Source organism: Cercospora kikuchii, assembly GCF_019650295.1.
Source record: "Cercospora kikuchii DNA, contig_00002, whole genome shotgun sequence".
Taxonomy (NCBI): domain Eukaryota; kingdom Fungi; phylum Ascomycota; class Dothideomycetes; order Mycosphaerellales; family Mycosphaerellaceae; genus Cercospora; species Cercospora kikuchii.
In genome coordinates this window covers 725,016-743,183 of record NW_025408583.1, presented here as the reverse complement: position 1 = coordinate 743,183, position 18,168 = coordinate 725,016, and the positions used below count along the sequence as shown (strand labels likewise).

At 52.0% G+C, this 18,168-nt stretch overlaps 7 protein-coding genes across 7 annotated transcripts; 5 read left to right on the top strand and 2 right to left on the bottom strand.

Annotated features, from left to right (window-relative positions):
• Positions 1-1,241: 1,241 nt before the first annotated feature.
• On the top strand, positions 1,242-2,438 carry CKM354_000252200 (uncharacterized protein; the record flags this gene model as incomplete). Its single annotated transcript, XM_044797683.1, has 1 exon — positions 1,242-2,438. One exon carries the CDS (start codon positions 1,242-1,244, stop codon positions 2,436-2,438), a length of 1,197 nt encoding a protein of 398 aa, XP_044653618.1.
• A 537-nt stretch (positions 2,439-2,975) lies between these two features.
• On the top strand, positions 2,976-5,068 carry CKM354_000252100 (uncharacterized protein; the record flags this gene model as incomplete). The annotated part of the gene is made up of 3 exons (XM_044797682.1): positions 2,976-3,001; positions 3,052-3,147; positions 3,202-5,068. 3 exons carry the CDS (start codon positions 2,976-2,978, stop codon positions 5,066-5,068), a joined length of 1,989 nt encoding a protein of 662 aa, XP_044653617.1.
• A 215-nt stretch (positions 5,069-5,283) lies between these two features.
• CKM354_000252000 (uncharacterized protein) lies at positions 5,284-6,643 on the bottom strand (the record flags this gene model as incomplete). Its single annotated transcript, XM_044797681.1, has 4 exons — positions 5,284-5,868; positions 5,916-6,143; positions 6,254-6,283; positions 6,353-6,643. The coding sequence occupies 4 exons, from the start codon at positions 6,641-6,643 to the stop codon at positions 5,284-5,286; spliced, it is 1,134 nt and encodes a 377-aa protein (XP_044653616.1).
• A 2,006-nt stretch (positions 6,644-8,649) lies between these two features.
• CKM354_000251900 (uncharacterized protein) lies at positions 8,650-11,034 on the bottom strand (the record flags this gene model as incomplete). The annotated part of the gene is made up of 1 exon (XM_044797680.1): positions 8,650-11,034. The coding sequence occupies one exon, from the start codon at positions 11,032-11,034 to the stop codon at positions 8,650-8,652; it is 2,385 nt and encodes a 794-aa protein (XP_044653615.1).
• Positions 11,035-13,141: 2,107 nt separating this feature from the next.
• On the top strand, positions 13,142-14,096 carry CKM354_000251800 (uncharacterized protein; the record flags this gene model as incomplete). The annotated part of the gene is made up of 2 exons (XM_044797679.1): positions 13,142-13,955; positions 14,008-14,096. 2 exons carry the CDS (start codon positions 13,142-13,144, stop codon positions 14,094-14,096), a joined length of 903 nt encoding a protein of 300 aa, XP_044653614.1.
• Positions 14,097-15,365: 1,269 nt separating this feature from the next.
• On the top strand, positions 15,366-16,707 carry CKM354_000251700 (uncharacterized protein; the record flags this gene model as incomplete). Its single annotated transcript, XM_044797678.1, has 3 exons — positions 15,366-15,557; positions 15,611-16,153; positions 16,234-16,707. The coding sequence occupies 3 exons, from the start codon at positions 15,366-15,368 to the stop codon at positions 16,705-16,707; spliced, it is 1,209 nt and encodes a 402-aa protein (XP_044653613.1).
• A 501-nt stretch (positions 16,708-17,208) lies between these two features.
• On the top strand, positions 17,209-18,054 carry CKM354_000251600 (uncharacterized protein; the record flags this gene model as incomplete). Its single annotated transcript, XM_044797677.1, has 3 exons — positions 17,209-17,274; positions 17,332-17,867; positions 17,934-18,054. 3 exons carry the CDS (start codon positions 17,209-17,211, stop codon positions 18,052-18,054), a joined length of 723 nt encoding a protein of 240 aa, XP_044653612.1.
• Between the last annotated feature and the right edge of the window lie 114 nt (positions 18,055-18,168).

The window sequence follows — 18,168 nt, the reverse complement described above, 5'->3', positions numbered from 1 at the left end:
TCCAGTACATCTGGCAGACGAGATGATGTTCCTTGCCGGATCCTTTTGCTGGGAGATGCAAAAGTGACGCATGTTACGACTTTCATGCTCTTCCATTCAAACTTCGACTTTTGCACATGCGATGCTTTCACCGCTGCATTCGCTCGCTTTATCAGTGCTTACAGTAGTGCTAATTTGTACATGTAGTACAGAGATATAATTAATGCACATCGATCAGAGGACGCCTGGTCAGCTTGACGTTCATGCTTTCTGTTGCAACTACACCGCCCGAAGATGTGGTGTGCCGGCACATGCGAGATAGTCCCGATGCCTGAAAGTTCTTCACACGCTCCCGATGTCTCGTCCTGGAGGAATTCGCTCAGCCTAAATCATGCCGACGTTAGCAAGGTGAAGTTGAGATGCGACACTCCACTCGAGGAACGCTACCCTAGTCCACATGCCGCTTGCCAAGGCCCTCCACAGGACCAAAATAGCAGCATCCAGATCTGAGTGACGAAGGATCTGCAGCCCTGTCTTAGACTTCGACATTGAAGCGACACAGATTAATGAACACCATGATGGGGACAGGTGGTGAACCGTAGCAAGTGTGAGGATACCGGCGGATGTCAGAGGTCGCGACAGCACCAACAGGGCTCTCCCGCGCGAGACGAAGGACCTGCGCGTCGGACCATTGTGTGGTGCGGATGACAGTCGCAAAAGTGGTACCTCTCGCGGCAGATGTTCGCCCGGAATACGAGCGCCGCCTCGTGTTTATCCTTTTTTAAACCGCTGCCAGCAGTGTCCTCCAGGTCGGTCGATCGCCGCATGGCCCACCGCTGGCGTAGCGCCATCCTGGATCGCTGCCTTCTTCGGCACCACAGCATAATCACGGTAGGACATCCGCCACGGCGTGGTCTGGTTCATCCCATCATTCAGACGTCTAGCGGGCGCCAGGGTCCTCAATGTGGCACCCGTATCATCTCGAAGCTAAATGATGCTCCATCCTCGGTCCTCCAATGCCATGCGTGAGCATCTAGCCTGGCTCGTGAACTCTACATGCATTCTCCAAGAAGCGGTATGACTTTGTGATGCAGCTGTCACTAGCCACGGCGTAGCACTGCTGAGCACTATCGCCATTGAGGCACGGAGAGGAATGACGTTCCTTCAGATCTTTTCTTGAACAGGGCCCGCACTTCCGACAAGCAATGAATGCACCACAGCCTTGCTTTCAGCGCTGGCGCATGGTTTAGACGACAGGTGCGATGCAGGCTGCAGATCCTGCACCTTATACAAATCGCAGGCTAGGGCATGACCTCACGGCCATAAGCTATCAAAGGCTCCAGGAACCACAAGACAAGGATCCAGGCAATTCTGCCTGGCTTATCGCAAAAGACCTTATGGACCAGAATTACCATGGATATGACGAGACCCGTCCACATATGAATCGACAATACCAGAGTCGCTCGTGTGAACCTCTGTGCACGAGTTCCGCGCAAGCTTCGCGTGACAGCGCTTGGCAATATGAACAACAACAGAGATCATCTTCCGGATACAGGCCACAGCAATGGCACGACGGCTCAGAAGGACCAGTGTCACCGATAGTATTGACACCACAACCACATGTACGCCCGTTTAGACAATTTCAACAGCAGATTGCACAACCTGCACAACCAGCTCGCCAACGAGGTCGGCCGGAACCACTTTCGGGCATTCCTAGTCGGCAGGAGTACGAACAGAGAATGGGACCATCAGATCCCACATTACTTTACCCCCAGATGAGTCCATATAATCCGGACAGCGTGCATGAGAACAGAGACGGGAGGATTTATGCGCCTCGAGCTATAAGTCAACCAGTGACACCAAGTCTCCGAGGTCGTCGTGACTACGCAGAGGAATCGAACGAGATGCTAAATGGCTTCTCAAGGATGTCGGTCAGTCCTCAAACACAGAGATGGCGACCTCACAGCGCCATAAACACAACAGAAGCTCCCTTCACAGATGAAGACGAGTTTCACCTCTTCGTGCAGGCCACAGCAGGCCTAGGACCAGCATCTCCCATGCGCGCTTCGCCAATCGTTACAGCCAACGAAGAGGATCGAAGAAGACACACAATGCATTTGCAGCCAGATCCCTCACAGCTGGTCTCGCCTGTGCAGCAGACGCCAACCACGATGCTTGCACTTCAGCACATGGCGCAAATGCCGCAGCAAGCGTTTACTTTGCCGCGACGTCCAGCTGATCAGCGGCCGGCTGTGCAGCCAATACATGCTTCAGATGGAGGCCTCAACTTATGGGCCGAGCCTGGGCGGCGAGATGCAAGTGAGGGCGATGTCAGTCCTGTGGAAGAAGAACTGCCAGGTTATGCTGAAAGTCAGGCTCAAGCACAAGCAGTGCAGGCCACAGAGGCGCGGAGAAGAGCACAGGAGCTTGCCCGGAGGTGGCATGCAGCTCATGGATAGATCGAGACTGCGGGAGTACGTATTTGCGACTCTTGTGACAGATCAGTGGAGAGTGTACACACTACGAGGAAGTGGTGGAGGGCGGCGTTCCAGGACCAGACGACAAGACTTGATTCGCCTCATCCCATCACAAAGCGCAGCGGAGGCGAAATCAGGCAGGAGGAATTTTCATTTGATACCCAGCATAGCATTCGTTTGGACACCGAGCATAGCATAGCATTCGTTTGGAAAGCTTCTTTGTACATAGCAGTTTCGATCAAGAAAAGAACGTTGTCAGAGCAACGCGGAATCGAAAATCTTGGCTCCGAACAAAGCCAAAACGCCAACCTCGTACGTCACGACTCGGTGAAAGAGCACAAGCGTGCAACATGGCAGCTCTCCTTGATTCAGCGTCATGCGCGCCAATAGGATCATTTCTTTGTAGGATGCGCTTTGGAGTGCGGCTGGAGAGACGCATTTCTTGATGAAGTTCTATCTCCACCAGTTTCTTCAGCTGTATTGAATTTACATCAAGCGGGCACAGGAACGCGTCTGAAAATGGGGAAGCCGCGTGTCATATACTGGTAGGTGGATTATGCAATGGAATAGTGAAGTTAGCTGATAATTGAGATAGGTTTCGAACTGATCTTCGACTTCATGATTCTCCAGCCTTGAAGGCGGCACTAGATTTGAAGCCTGAAGTATTATATCCTATCTGGTGCTGGGACAGGTGAGTCGTCCCAATGCTATGCAAGGCCCATCTTGAAACTTATTAGATATCTAGTCACTATGTCTACCGGGCCAGAGTTGGAGTCAATAGATGGCAATTCCTCATTGACTGCCAGAATGATGTCTCTCAGAACATCACGAAACTCAACAAAAAGAGTAAACTATTCGTCCTCCGCGAGCCGGCTGTAACTCTTTTGCCCAAATTGTTCAAGGCTTGGAAGATTACACATTTAGTGTTCGAGAAAGACACAGATGCGTATGCTCGTGAGCGTGATGAGCAAGTAATGCACATGGCAGGCGAAGCTGGTGTCAAAGTCATCGTCAAAGTGGGTCGCACATTGTATGACCCTGATGAAATTGTCAAGAACAATGGAGGCAAGCCTACGATGAGTATCACTCAACTCCAGCATGCGGGAGAGAAGATTGGCGATATCGAGAAGCCTGTTGACACGCCAACGAGTTTACCTGATCCTGGAGATATGAAGCTCAAGATCGAGCAAACCGAGCCTGAAGCGGAACCAGATATCAATGCGAAACATCGGGAGAAGGACACTGTCACGTTCAGCTCTGGAATTGCAGGACCCAAGGGAGACTTCTCGCCGCCTACGCTAGAGGAGCTAGGAATGCCAGCTGCGACATCACCTCACAAAGGTGGCGAGAGCGTAGTCCTGGGGCGACTAGAGGAGATCTTCAAGGATGAGGACTACTGCGGCACATTCCAAAAGCCCAAAACTTCACCAGCAGCTTTCGAGCCCCAGTCCACGTTCCTCACATCACCGTACTTGCATTTTGGAGCACTCAGCTGCCGTTACTTCTACCATCGTGTGGCAGAAATCGTAGCGAAGCGCAATAAAGAAAAGAAGCCAACCTCATCGCCGCCTGAAAGTCTTGCAGGCCAGCTACTCTTCCGAGACATGTACTTCGCCGCTCAAGCAGCTCTAGGCTGGCAATTCGGACAAACCCTAGGAAACGACCACTGTCGTTTCATCCCCTGGCATCTTCCTTCAAAAGTGGACATGGACTCCAAACGCATCACAGGCGAACACGAAATCGACGAAGAAGAGAAAGAAATCTGGCTTCAACGCTGGACAAACGGCACAACAGGTTTCCCGTGGATCGACGCCATTATGCGGCAACTCAGACAAGAAGGCTGGATTCACCATCTCGCAAGACACTCTGTCGCTTGCTTCCTCACTCGAGGAGGCTGTTATATCAGCTGGGAGCGCGGTCTCGAAGTCTTCGAAGAGCTTCTTATCGATCATGAATCAGCATGCAATATTGGCAATTGGCAATGGCTTTCTTGCACTGCTTTCTTTGCGCAGTTTTATCGTTGTTATTCTCCTGTTGCTTTTGGTAAAAAATGGGATGACAATGGCGACTACATCCGCAAGTACGTTCCGGAGCTCGCGGACTTTCCCAAGAAATTCATCTTCGAACCACATAAGGCACCGATTCAGGACCAGAAGAAAGCCGGTGTTCGAATCGATGGCGACGGATCGGAAACAGAGAAGGACGGGTTGAAACTCTATCCCAAGCCAATCTTCGATTTCAACGAGCGAAGAGAGATCTGCATCCAGGGCATGAAGAATGCGTATCGAGTTGGACTCTATGGCAACGACCCGAAAGTTCTCGATGGAACGTGGAAGCAGATGTTCGATGATGATGCGGAGGGCCCAACGGAGGGGAAGAAAGGTGGCCCGGCGGGTCTGCAGTCGTGGGAGAGTGCAGATGGGACGGAACATGATCATGTGGATTTGAAGGCACCGGCGACGCCAAAGGGTAGTGGTTCTGGGAAGAGGGGCGGTGCGAGTGCGGCTTCGTCGCCGAATGCGAAGACCAAAGCTAGTCCAAGAGGGCATAAGAGAGAGCCCAGTCAGACGAAGCTTGATGGGGCATTCGACAAAAAGAAGAGCAAGAAGTGAACGCGGGACGAATCGCATTTTCGACCAGATACCTGCACCAGATTCAATCTCGGGCAGGGCTTTGTATATAGAGAAATCGGGGTTTGGCTAAAGATAGCTCTCTTCATATATACGCCAACATACTGGGGTAGAATATTCACAACTCGACAACAACGCATGCCCGAAACCTAGCGCCATGCTCGAAAATGCCCAAGTACCGAAAGAGTCTGGTTTCTCTACTCCTTATTCAAAGCCTCCGTCTTCTCAATCCTCTCAGCAATGAGCCTGTTAAACTCCTTTCTCAACTCAAAAGGAGCAACATGACCCAGCTTCTCATGAAGAGAAGTCGTAATTCCCGACTCCTCTCCTCCAAAGTCCTTGATCAGCATCTCTGCGTGAACGAAGCCCAACATTTTGTCTTGCTTTCCATGCAAGATGAGAATCCGCCTTCGATCGAGTTCGTCGCCAATTTTTTTGAGCTGTGCAGGAGATTTGTGGTGGAAGCCAGCAGCGTAGAGTTGGCAGAGAAAGCCAGTTGAAGTGAAGGCGTCTGGGTTGAGGCGTTTGCTGAGCTCTCCAGCGGCAAACCGATCGCCGTTTGTAGGAAAGGGTTGAACGACGTATTCGGTTTCGTCAGGTTTCGCGAGCCATTCGGTGGAGTAGCAGTCGCCTTTCACCTTTGCGATCTGGTTGTCGAGAGATTTAGGGATGACCAGGTTGATGCGGTTCTTGATGTTGTCCAGGAAAGGAATTGTTCGAACGACTCTCGGTGCTGTCGAGATGAGGTTCAGACTGCAGATTCTTTGTGGGATGAGAGCAGACTGTTTGTGTTAGTGGTACCCAACTTGTAATGTCATTTTACCCTTACAAGTTCTTGAGAAATCATGCCTCCCATGCTAATTCCCACCACATGTACACTGCGGTCCTCGGTCCAACCCACGTGGTCGAGCAATTCGATGACGTCCCGCGCCATTTCAGACGTGGTGTAACGTAGAAGTGGCTTGTCGCTCTCACCCATGCCTCTGTTGTCGAAGATGAGACATGAATACTTATCGGCCTGGGCGTGTCCGAAATCTCTGGTCTGTCGCTGCCATGTCTACTATTCGTCAGTATCTGATCTCACTGTTCCCTCGTATGCGTACAGAATCGCCGGCTGCTGCCAACACTGGGAAGCACTTTTCGAGGGTCTTGTCAAGTACCACGTACCTTCATGAAGCCTCCCAGCCCCATAATCCACTGCCAGAAACGTTAGCTCGTGCATAAGTACTAAGACGTGATTGATAAGGCTGCAGCTGAGGAACTTACAACAATCTTAGATGGTCCATGACCATGAATCTCATAAGCGACCTTGAAAGGACCGCCTCTGCCCTTCGCCACATCGATCTTCTCCTTTCGATCAGGCTTCAAATCCCAGTGCGTATGCGGGAACTCTGGGTGCGCGAGCACTTCAGCAGCAGTAAGAGGAGGCGGACCGAGCCCACCGTGCGCCAGCTCGTGCGGTTTCCGCGAATCTGCTGGTCTTCGAACTAAACCGTAAGTTTGTGCTTTCTCGTGCAAGACTTCAGCCCATGTAGGGTCCACGCTGACTGACGCCATATCTTCAGCGCAGAGAAGACCTGATGTTCTACTGCGGAAGTGCTTTCCTGCGTTTGCCCGGTTGTCCTCCCTCACTTATCGCGTGCCCACTCTCGGCGGTTGCGGTTGCTATCGGCTGATTGCTGTCTTATCGCGTAGCTGGCAAATCGGGCAACAGTCTATGGTGATACAGCATGAAGATAAAGATTGCTTGCAGACGCGGAGAAGCTAGGATTGAGTAACTGAAATACTGTGTCAGCGCCGCACTCTGGGATTCTTTGCTTGCATGTGAAAAGCCGAGTGAGGACCGTCCACACGCCCATGAGGTCACTTTGAGTTCAGCCTTGTCGTTCTCGGGTGCCAACCACTTTGAAGGGGAGCAAGGAGAGATCAATCAAATATTGATTACGTTCGATATTTCGCTGCTTCCAAAGCTTTCTCAACCGTCATTGTTACATCGACCTAGAATTTGCATCTTTGGAAAAAGACTGGTGCATGCATGCAGTCTGGTCGACAAACGATGGTCAAGCAAAATGTAAGAACTTCAGTGAACGAGACAACTGCTCAGTAGCTCATTCTGGACCAAGAGCTTGATGCCTGAGTCAATATGCGCCAAAGAGGCGCAGCGCGGCCTTGGAGGACGCCCGCCATTAAGTTCAGAAGCCTCATTTGACATACCTTGCTCAGACGACGCATCTCCTGAGAGCCATAGTTTGAGATGCGTACCGCAAGAATAGGTATCACTTCATTGTTTTCTTGATGCCTGAGCCATACATTTCGACTCCATCTGCTCGTTCTCTCGCAGAAGCTATTCTGCAGGACGTACGAATCACGTTCAAAGTAAGCAGTGGCACTGGCATTTCTCGTGGCAGACGAGAGCCTCACACTGAACATAGGTTGGCTTGAGCGGATTCGGTGAACGGGGACAGGCGATCTTCCGAGAAGCGTACGACTTCACTGAGACGGTGAGTCACTGTGTAAACCATGACTGATGTGCCAATAGCCTAGAGCGGCCATGGATCGAAATCGCAGCCATCCATTGCCCAGATACGACTCCAGAAGACATAATTGAGATCTTGCAGCAGCCGGGATTCCTGCCCAAATTGTGGACTGCAGAGAACTCGTCCCAAAATTCAGAAGACAACATTAGTATCCCAGAAATCTGTATCGGACAAGAAAAGCCCACTCAAAGGATCCGAATTCTGAACGAGCTGAGAAATTCGCCCATACCATGGCATAGCATCCTCAGTATATACCATGTCATCGATACCGTTACCACTTCATCAAGTCAGGCGAAAGCCCAGCATCTTCACTCGAATGGAGCCAAGAAAGTCCTGCTCGCGAATCGGGCCGTGGAAGGTAGTGTGCCGCGATTTCGGCCGAATATTACCAACAATCATAAGAGGAAATACCAAGTGCAGCATTTGGTCTTCACACACGAAGTGTGCAGTCCATTGGCCCTGAGGGCGATGATGGATCGAATATTTGGATTCAATGGAGGTGATGTATTGCGGCAAGCCATTTCTGTGGTCGATTTAATGAGTAAGTCAATCACCTTCCATTCTGCATTGCCGAACGGTCTTGTGCAGATTGCTGATGCACGACGCTAGTCGATGTGATATCACGAGACTCCGTCGGCGCCTGTCGTGATTGGCTCTTTCTCGTCAGTGGTCGGGGTGATTCACACGAGTCGTGGAATGAAGCATTCGACTCGTGCTTGGAGAACTTCTTGAGCGACTTGTCTGCTCCGGATAGACGGCCTTTTTCACTGGGCCCAGCGAACGATGATCGACCTTTCGCATACTCACCAGACGAACATGGTCCATCCAGAGCAATACAATATCAAAAGGCACAGGGTTGGATGTGAGGAGGCGCATAAGTGGAAAGGTTTCATAGGTCATCGAGTAAGTGAGTAGTGTGGAACTGGCGTACATCAATCAATCATGGGTGGTATCTCTCGCATCAAAAGCATCTCGCTCCTCAGCCGCCCATAAGAGCCGTCGCTGCACGTCTTGCCATTCGTCTCATCATCTCCCCCATCCGAAGAAGCCCTTCAGGTACTCCTCGTCGAGCCAATGCGCTGTCCTTGCTGGTGCAGGCGGATTGATTGCTGTACTATGCACCATGCCAGCTGGTTCGCTCAGCCCAAGAAATTCCTGCACCTCCAGCCAATTTCTTACGACCCAGTATGCCGCTGCACCCAAAATGCCAGCTCCGCTGACGATCTGCAGCACGACGAACCCGCGTTGCCTCAACCTTTGTCCGAGAGCAAGCACACCTAGAGGGTCGCTTGGATCAAACACGCTGATGTCGCCACCCAGTCGACCTCGTGAAGCCCGATATCCTTCTTTTGTAGCAACGAGTGCTTGCTCATTCTTCTCGACGTCGCTCGTTGGCCAGGCAGGAACATTGCAGGTGTACATATGCTCATATTTGCGTCTTTCGTTGTGCAAGCTTCGCTGTAGGTCCTGCGCCCATTTCGCGAGCCGCACTTGTCGGAAGGGTTCAGCGGGCTGCTGAGCTTGCGTTTGCTCATTGTATCGCGCGAGCGCTTGCGTCGATGCACCAGTGCCCTGACCGAACTGCGCAGAGAAGTCTGAGATTGCAGGAGAGGCCGACCTATAATAGCTGGAGGATGAGTGAGGCACAAGTACTTTACTAGGATCGTCGATCAGACTCGCAGCGCTGGTGACACGACTATGGAATCCAAGTGAGGGTGAATGTAATGCAGTCTGTCCTTGCAGATCAACGTGCTCTCCTAGGTTTTGCTGTCGCCAAACGAGGAACTTCGATGCGGTTGTGTGACGCATGCGGGCAAGGCAGGTAGGCTCAAAGAGTCGGTCTACCAGCAGGCCCAGCTCGCTTGGCACCAACGGCCTAAGGTACTGAGACGACATCAGTATGCTAGCATCGACCTCATCTGGATCATCTCCAGGAGCAGAAGAGATGCCAAGGGGTAGAACGGCCGGTGTTCCACTCGGTGCAGATTCCGTGAGCTCGAATTGTGGTACTTGCAATCGGTCCAGTATCTCGCAGACTTCAGTCTTACGGGCGGCCAGCGCCTCAGCTGCTAGTGTATCCGCTTGGCCAATGACAGGTATGAGATTCGTCCATTTGCCCAAATACTGCAACAACTCTTCTTCTGCAGCGCTGACAGACATTGACGAATCCTTTTGATCGCATGAAGTGCTCGGCGCAAACAAATAGATAGTCGCATCGATCTGAACTCCACCTTCTCCACTCAGCAAGTTGATGATTTCGCTATCACTCATGCTTTCCATGTGTGCCGTTCTTCGCAGCGTGAGTTTGACATGGTTCAGAATCTGTTGAACCTGTTCATCGGTTTGAAGCCCCGGTGTGTCAATGAAGGTCAGGTTCCGTTCTAGGACGCCTTCGCCAATGCTCATTCTCCGGTGTAGCATGCTGCGCCTTTCCGAGTCTGTCCACCACGAGGGATATGATCGCGTCGATGCGCCAATTTCGTTGAACATGGTCGTAGGCATGTAGTGTGAGCTTTCCGTTGCGAAGGATGATTGGGTAGGGATGCTGGGAAGGACCTGGTCCATGTGTACGATGTGCTCACTGGTTCTAAACAGGCTGTGGATAAAGCTCGTCTTGCCAACACGTTTCGGACCAACAACCAGAATTTTCGCCCTTCCAATGCGTTTGCCTTGCTCGGTGAAAGGTCGTCGAACTGGCATAGACAGGCTAGGCATGACAAGCTGTGGTGTTGGCGCGCCGAGCTGGTTCTGCTCTTCATCCCCACTGGAAGAGCAGATGGCCTGGCTGCCAGTATCGTCAGCCACACTAATCTCTTCGTCGCTCAGTCGGAACGATTTCGGAGATCCTGATCGAGGTGTGCTCGGAGACACTGCAGCTCGATGCGGACTGAGCTTTATAGGCGTCAGTGGAGCACTCATATTCGCGGAGGTGCCAGAATGCCTTCTGAAAAGCAGGTGTTTGGAGGGATCGTGCAGTGCTGTGGGCGAAGCAACAGCAGAGCTTCCATCGGATATGATGCGCTTCCCAGTCGCAAGGATCGTGGGATGTACTCTGTTGCCCGACTTGCGTTTCGTGCCACGAGGAGGCGATGGTTCACTTTGAGAGTTGGACGATTGCGTACTGCTGTTGCTGATTGTCCTGGACAGACTGCCCTCGTTTATGGCCTCATCCAGGCTTTGTACGCCAAACGAGCTCTCCGCCATGCTGCCTACGGGTGTATCTTCTTGCTCGTCAGCAGACGACACACTGCGCGACTTCTTCCTCCCTCTCTGGCTGGCTTGTTCGAGCTCTTTCTCCGTCTTCAGGAAGAAGGTCGCCGGCCCCGCAGATCTGCCCTGTGGTGGCAATCTAGGACCCGCGCTCTTCTTCGCCTTCAAGTGTCCCAAATCAACGTTCTGTGTCGTATTCATGGCAGCTTGCTCGCGCTGTTCTGAGCATGGATGTGATGTCCTACTAGTCCTTGCCAGCCTTATCGCCTTGAGCTGTGGCGTCGGTATAGAGTCGAGCACGGGTAGCGACTGTGGTGGTGGTGTTCAGGTTCGTTCTGCGGGTGGCGATCTTCTGTCGCCCGCTTCTGCAGCCACTTCAGGTCTCAGCGTCGTGATCGGGTAAGATTGAGGATGTTGTCGTCGTCGATTCCTACACACACGCTGCCGAGCTTCGTGGTCCAATCAAGCAGCCAATGGTCACGCGCTGGCCGTCGTCATGTGGTGTGTCAGGCACGCGCATGCACTTCCCTTCACAATCACCACCGTATTTTCCCTGTGCACTGCGACAGCAAACCGTGTGTTCTGCCAGATGTCGGTGAACGAGACATGCAGCTCGTGCCTCGGAGGTTGGTGTTGCTATCTAGACTATTGCGTTATCATCGCCCCGGGATCCACTGCGGGGCAGGTGGAGGGAGACATGGAGGCAGAATCATCCGACGGGCATCACCATCTCCCAAAACATCTCATCATCATCGCCATCAGGCCGCGACAGGCATACCCGATCATTCACAGACCCGTATGGTCTGAGAGACGAGTGCATGCCAGCTCCGTCCCAGCACCGAAGCCAAGTCATCCTGCCGACGCGTCTCTTCACTAACTTTCAAGAGATGAAGACCTATCGCCAATCAGTGCACGTCTCGCTGCTGTGGGCGTGAAGCCCATCGTATGAGCCATTGGCATCCATATAATGCTCTTTTGGCTTGAGTCTGCTCCTCGATCACAAGACATCTGCTACGGCGCGGGGATACTTGTGACTCCGCATAATGGGCTCATTGTGATTCAGGTCGAGCGCGTAATAGTCTACACTGACTCGGGCATCTTCCAATGATTGAAGCAATCTGCTAGTCTTTCGTAGATCGCCACTGCCGAGCTCAAGCAGGACTGAGCAAGGCTCGATACTGCAAGCTGTGGCTCGAATGTACCCCTCTAGAAGCGATATCTCGGCGTCCGTGAGGTAGCACGAAGGATGATAAGTCACTGCCTCAGAGAGCTTTAGACCTTACTCATCCCACAGTAAGAGGTTGAGTAGACATTCACGCCTCGGTGGGAGAGGAATTTCTAAACAGGGTCATGGACTTCCACGAGATTTATCATCCTTGGGGTCAAGAGTTCGGGTGGGATCATTGGAGGATTATCTTCTGATTATAAGGTGTGGGACCAAGTGATCGCAGCCATTGTGGTGAGAGAATTTCATGTATGATGCTTTTGGAATCGACAACAGGCGAAATTGAAGGAGAAGCATGCGTGGTCATGTTGAGACCGGATCAACGTGTCGCGTGGGTTGAAAGAATGGATAAAGTGGAAGCGTTGAAGGAATTTCAGGTATAATGAAATCGCTTGGCTTCGTCCTGTGGACTTTGGCTGTGGCAATATGCCCAGTGGTATGACATCTGCCAGGAAACACGCTGAGGCAGAGTAACTGGGAAACGCGAGGCCTCCTTCAGCCCATCATGGTTCCGTTGCGGAACGGGAAGACCGAGGGATTGTCTGAGATAGGCGATGTAGAGATATGGTTGCCAGTTCCGAGGGAGTATTGATCTTCTGGCTTGCGCGACGTCGTGGATAGAAGGTTAAACGTGCGGCAGTAGAACACGCGAAATAGTCAAGAAATAGAGTTCGCTCTTTGCTTCTGGCATCCACGAGCGTCCTCCCGATATCATGGACGCTGCAGATCCGCGACCGGGCGATGCACGGATGTTCACACGTGTGCGCAGCTAGAACCAGAACACCATCACTATCATCACTGACAAGTTCGTGTCTTGAGAATGTAGGAAGGAGAGGGTCAATTAGCTTTCGGTCTCGGAGTTTGCCCGAACTAACGCCGATGCTTTCCACATGCGAGTTCAAGACCAACCGACATCCACTGTCACTGTCACTGCCACCACTACCACACCCACATCCACACCACTTCGACTCCGACTCGCACAACTTCCGCGCGCCCGGCTTCTCTCATCCGCGACGCGATATTGTCTACCTCGAGTAACGTACCGCCGCTCCTTGACACTCGCGCCAGAGAACTAAGTGCACCATGAGTGACCTCGCCGCTCTCGAAGAGGAGCTCGCTCAAGCTCAGGAGTTGGTGGACACATGCAAGGAGGCCTTGGAACTCGATCCCGACGATGAAAGTGTCAAGGCCGACATGGCATCTTTCCAGCAGCAGATTCCCGTCTTGAAGGCCAGAATTGCTGCGCTCAAGGTCCAGCAAAAGGTCGCCCCGCCCCCGCCACCACCGACAGACACGCCAAAGTACGACATGAGCAAGCACCCAAAGTTCCAAAAGATCTCCTCAGATGCTCCGCCGCCACCACCTGCCGAGGACAATCGCGCGTCGTTCAACGTGGGTGATACGGTGCAGGCAAAGTATTCTGCGGACAAGGCGTGGTACCCAGCGACCGTCGTCAGCAAAACGGGCAGTCCTTCAGATCCAGTCTACACAGTCAAGTTCAAGGGATACGATGAGAAAGAGCAAAAGCGCAAGCACGAGGTTCGTCCAGTGGAGAATAAGAAGCGCAAGGCTGACGGCACACCCGTGGCATCTGCCTCCGCTGCAGTGCCTCCACCCCCGACAGCTCCGCCTCCGATTCAGCACGGCACTGTCATCTCTGCTGCACCGGCGATCGATACGACTTTGGTTCAGAAACGCGAGCCGAGCAAAGTCAGCGATGGCCCGACGCGTATGCCCCCTGCACCGAAAAAACTGAAGGGCTCAAAGGTGTTGGAGAAGTCAAAGAGCAGCTGGAACGACTGGCAGAAGTCAGGGCCCAAGAAGCCAGCTGTGGGCGCAGCGTCGAAGTTGAAGAAAGACAGCCAGTTTCGCACACCAGACCTGCCGAATGCCAAAGGTACACCAGTTCGCTCCTTCATCTCTACTCCTTACATGCTGACTGATTGTAGTGGGCTTCACGGGCTCTGGAAAGCCAATGTCAAAGGACCAAGTGCGTGCCAAATGGAACTTCGCGCAAGACGAGGCTCCCGACGAGTGAAGCATTTTTGGTATCGGCTTCTGCTCCGGTAAGTCATTTGACTCTTTCAAAGAGGCGTACGAGACGGCGAGCGGCAGAGGCGGGAAAGGCACCAGTAACGAATGAGCATGATCGAACCGCGAGCGTTATACGCACTCGCAGCATGACGCGACGGTACAATGGAGCGAAGCATCGGAAGCGCGGCTTGGAACCCAGGGATCGCGCATGACTCCCGAGCGCGCAGTGGCGGAAGAGGCTCTGACAGCGCCTCGAGAAGTATCCCTTCCAACGCTGAATGGCATACTTGCTAAGAGATTCAATAGTGAACAAATGCTAGGCCGAGTGCCATTAATTCCGCAGTAAACGCTAGCCGATGAGAATCTTTAGTGCTGACCACAAGCTAACTCTTCTGCGGCCAACCGCGTTCTGGCCCAATACTCCTGGTAATGCTTCAACATCATGCTGAGCCTCGTCGGAAGTTGCTTCGAGGCGCCAACGTACTATGCATTCGTGTAGCAAACACGTTCAACGGGACAGTCTCCGGTGTGCATGCTTTGCGAATGTGCGAATCGCGTTGCAGCGGCGCTTTCTACTTTTGTCGCTGTGGGCCGGCACACGCAACGATCCCTGTATGCTCGAGCGTCGGTATTGCTCCGCCTCAGCATCTGATAGGTCAGGTAGGTGCTCGCTTTCTACTCTCACATTTCTCCACGCGAGCTGTCACGCGCGAATCAACTCCTTCAAGGTACGACCATTCTCATATCAAGTTTCCCCAGCTCGGCAACAGCGTTCGTTGGCGAGAGAGAAAGCTCTCTTCGTGTCGATGCCATTTGACCATGTCCCTCACATCGCCCGGAATGGGCAAAGGCCGGTGTTCTTCGCGATGGACGTTCAGAACCCTTGTCGCTCCAGAGTCCATTCCATGCTAGCACTGGCTAGTTCATGCTAGTCGAGGCGGTCACTCTGTCGATCTGGCACATGTCATTGGTGCTGAGAATGTCAACGACGACTCCTTTCTCTTTTCCTCAGAAGTGAGACGCCCGCGTCGCTTGCATGTCGCGGTCTTGTCGGCCAGAACTACTGATCACTGCACATATTTATCAGGCCGGCTCTCCATCTTCCCATATCGAGACCCTTGGATTACCTCCTCAGAATTGCACGAGGGGAGAAGCGACACATGCAGGACTCGCAAAGTTCTGGCGCCAGTTCTTTCCTTCTCTTTCATGCGCAAATGAAGCGGCGCGATCCCCTGCGGCTGCTCGCAAGCAGTCCACATAACGCCGCCTGGTGATGGCCCTAGATGTTCAGTCGCTGCTGGAATCTCTGAGCGACGCTCCAGACGTATCGCAAGGCCCGGTCCTGGAACGGGTGATATGGACGCTTCTGGCCTTTTCCATCATTATTGTGGCCCTTCGCTTCTATGCCAAAATCAAGAAAGCGAGGAGGCTTTTCGTCGACGACTACTTAATGCTGATTGCTCTGGTATGTTGTCAATCAACTCATTCAGCAAAGTTTGATGCGCTGACAGACTTCAGGCCTTTGCGATCGCCCACGCTGCCTTGACACAAGTGTCTGTTGACGCCGGCTTGGGCCGACACCTCGTGTACATTCCTCTCGGTCACCTGCCGCGGACTATGAAATATGGCGTCCTATCCCTCCTCCCAGGATTTCTCAGCCCCATGTTTGGCAGACTCAGCTTCAGTTACACGTTGCTTTACCTCATCGACACTGATGCCCGCATCAAGTCCTGGCCCGTGTACGCTTCCATCTTCATGCAAGCCGCCATCAACATCATCGGCGTTATTGTGTTCTACTCGCAGTGCGGATCAGAAGTCGATGCATTCTGGAAGCTGGAGAAACAATTGAGGTTCGACGAGATCTGCTGGAATCCTCGAATCCAAACCGATTATGGATACTTCATGGGGTCCTGGAACACGGTTACGGATTTCTACCTTGCTGTGCTCCCAGCAATATTGATTCACCATTCGACGATGTCGCTCAAGAGGAAAGTGGGCGTTGCAGCTTTATTATGTCTGAGTTTTCTGGCCATGGCTTCGTCGATTGTAAAGACGTATGAGGTGAGGGCTGCTGTCACTTTCTTCTTCTTTCCCAACTCGTCAAGCTCCTCACTAACACTTCCTCTCACTTGTTCTTCCAGGCCAAGGTTCTCAGCGTCTTCTCCGATTACACCTACAGCCTATGTGCATACGTAATTGCACTTTCCGTCGAGCTCAACGTTGTCATTATCACAGCTTCCCTTCCATTTCTTCGTCCTTTGGTACCCAAGAAATGGCAGACTCGGCAACAGCCTCTTCCAGCACTGCACGACATCCCGATTCATCAACGGACTCGCCAAGGCCACATTCCTCTTTCTTCGGGCTATACGAGCAAGAACCATAGTCGGACGAACACAATTGAAATGACAAGCCCAATTAGTCCGACTAGTCCTAATGCAATGGGATTCCAACCTGCTGCGTCGGGAAATTGGGTTCTGAGGTCGGATCATGGCGCTATAACCGTCACAACAGAAGTCGAAGTGACGTATGAGAAGATGGAAGCGCCATTTGTCCATGCAGCGTTGGTGGGGTTGATCCAGGGCGAGATTATGAATCCGAGATTGAGGAGAGTCTGAACAGCAGATTCATGGAAGTTCTTTCTTTTCTCTGTATACTTGGTGTAAGATAGGCATCGGGGGGTAATGAGTTACGACATTGTATTTAGAGATGGAGGCATGGTGAAGCGTTTTAGGCGTTCGTGGTGGGACGTTAGATTACTTGTACTCTATGGCCTTTCCATCGAGACCAACTCTCTGTTCTCGTCTTGGCAAGTGGCGAATCTTTCTCTCAAGGCCCTTAATGAAGTGTAATAGACCAACGCAACCACAGGTGAGCACCTCACGGCCTCGACTCAAGATACGATGGGATTGAAGACATCTTTGAAGCAAACGGTGCTTAGAATGTGGATCACTCAGCCAAACCGCAGCTCCACATGCCGCGTACCTCGGATGCTGAGTCGCGACGTTGGACAGCACCGAACTAGCACACATTGAAGCAACACAACAAACACATTGATCAACAAGCACAAGCACAAATTCAAGGGCAGAACAAGAACTTCACAGTAGTCACACTCCACCATGGCCGACAAAAGCATCGCCCTCCTCTGCAACGTCTACCCAGCATCACCAGAAAAGCAAAAACGAGTACTTCAACCCATCGTCCTGCCTTACCATTCATCCCATCTCACAAACCTCATCTAGATCCTCTCCCTCCTCCAAAACGGCGCAAAAAACTACTACCGCAACCCCAGTTCCCAATGCACAACCTGGTCCTATATGACTCCACTCCCATCTCCCAAGGACACCTCAAAACTAATCCTCTCCGGCCTCGAAATCTACACAAATAAATCCGCCCTCCAGCAACAACTCAACGACAAAGAATTCTTCCAAACCTACCACAAAACCACCAAATCCGAATGCCTCTATCGTCAAGATGAAGAACTCGTAGCGTGGTATTTCACTTCAGGTTTCGTCGTCCGCGAAGGATCCGAACACGCCACACCATTCGGAGGCGGGAATTTAATCAGTCAAACGAAATTCGTATGTAAAGATCGAAAACAAGTTCTGCAGATTTTGGAAGGGTTTGTGCCGTTTGTACGGGATCAGGAACCTGGTGTTTTGACCTATGCGGCTTTTACGAGGCCGAAAGCTCCCAAAGAGATTTTGTTGTTTGTGAGGTATGAGAATAGGGAGGCGATGATGGGGCATAGTAAGTGTAAGGAGCATGTGGATGTTGTGTAAGTTGTTTTCTGCTTTCTTGTTGGATACGTGGTGTGTGTGGAGATGCTAATGATTTCGTGTAGGAAGAAGATTATACCGCAGATTGAGAATGATATGGGGAAGTCTACGACTATGTGGCAGGAGATTGATGAGAGTTTTGTTTCGAAGAAGGCGGGTGGGCCGGGTTTGGGGGCGAAGTTGTAGGATCCCAGTAAACGAAAAGACGACGAAGGCTTTCCCAAGCCACAGAACAATCTTGATGATAAACGACGCTGCAAACTGTCCGGTACCTATTTGTTGCTACAGAGATTCGCGGGG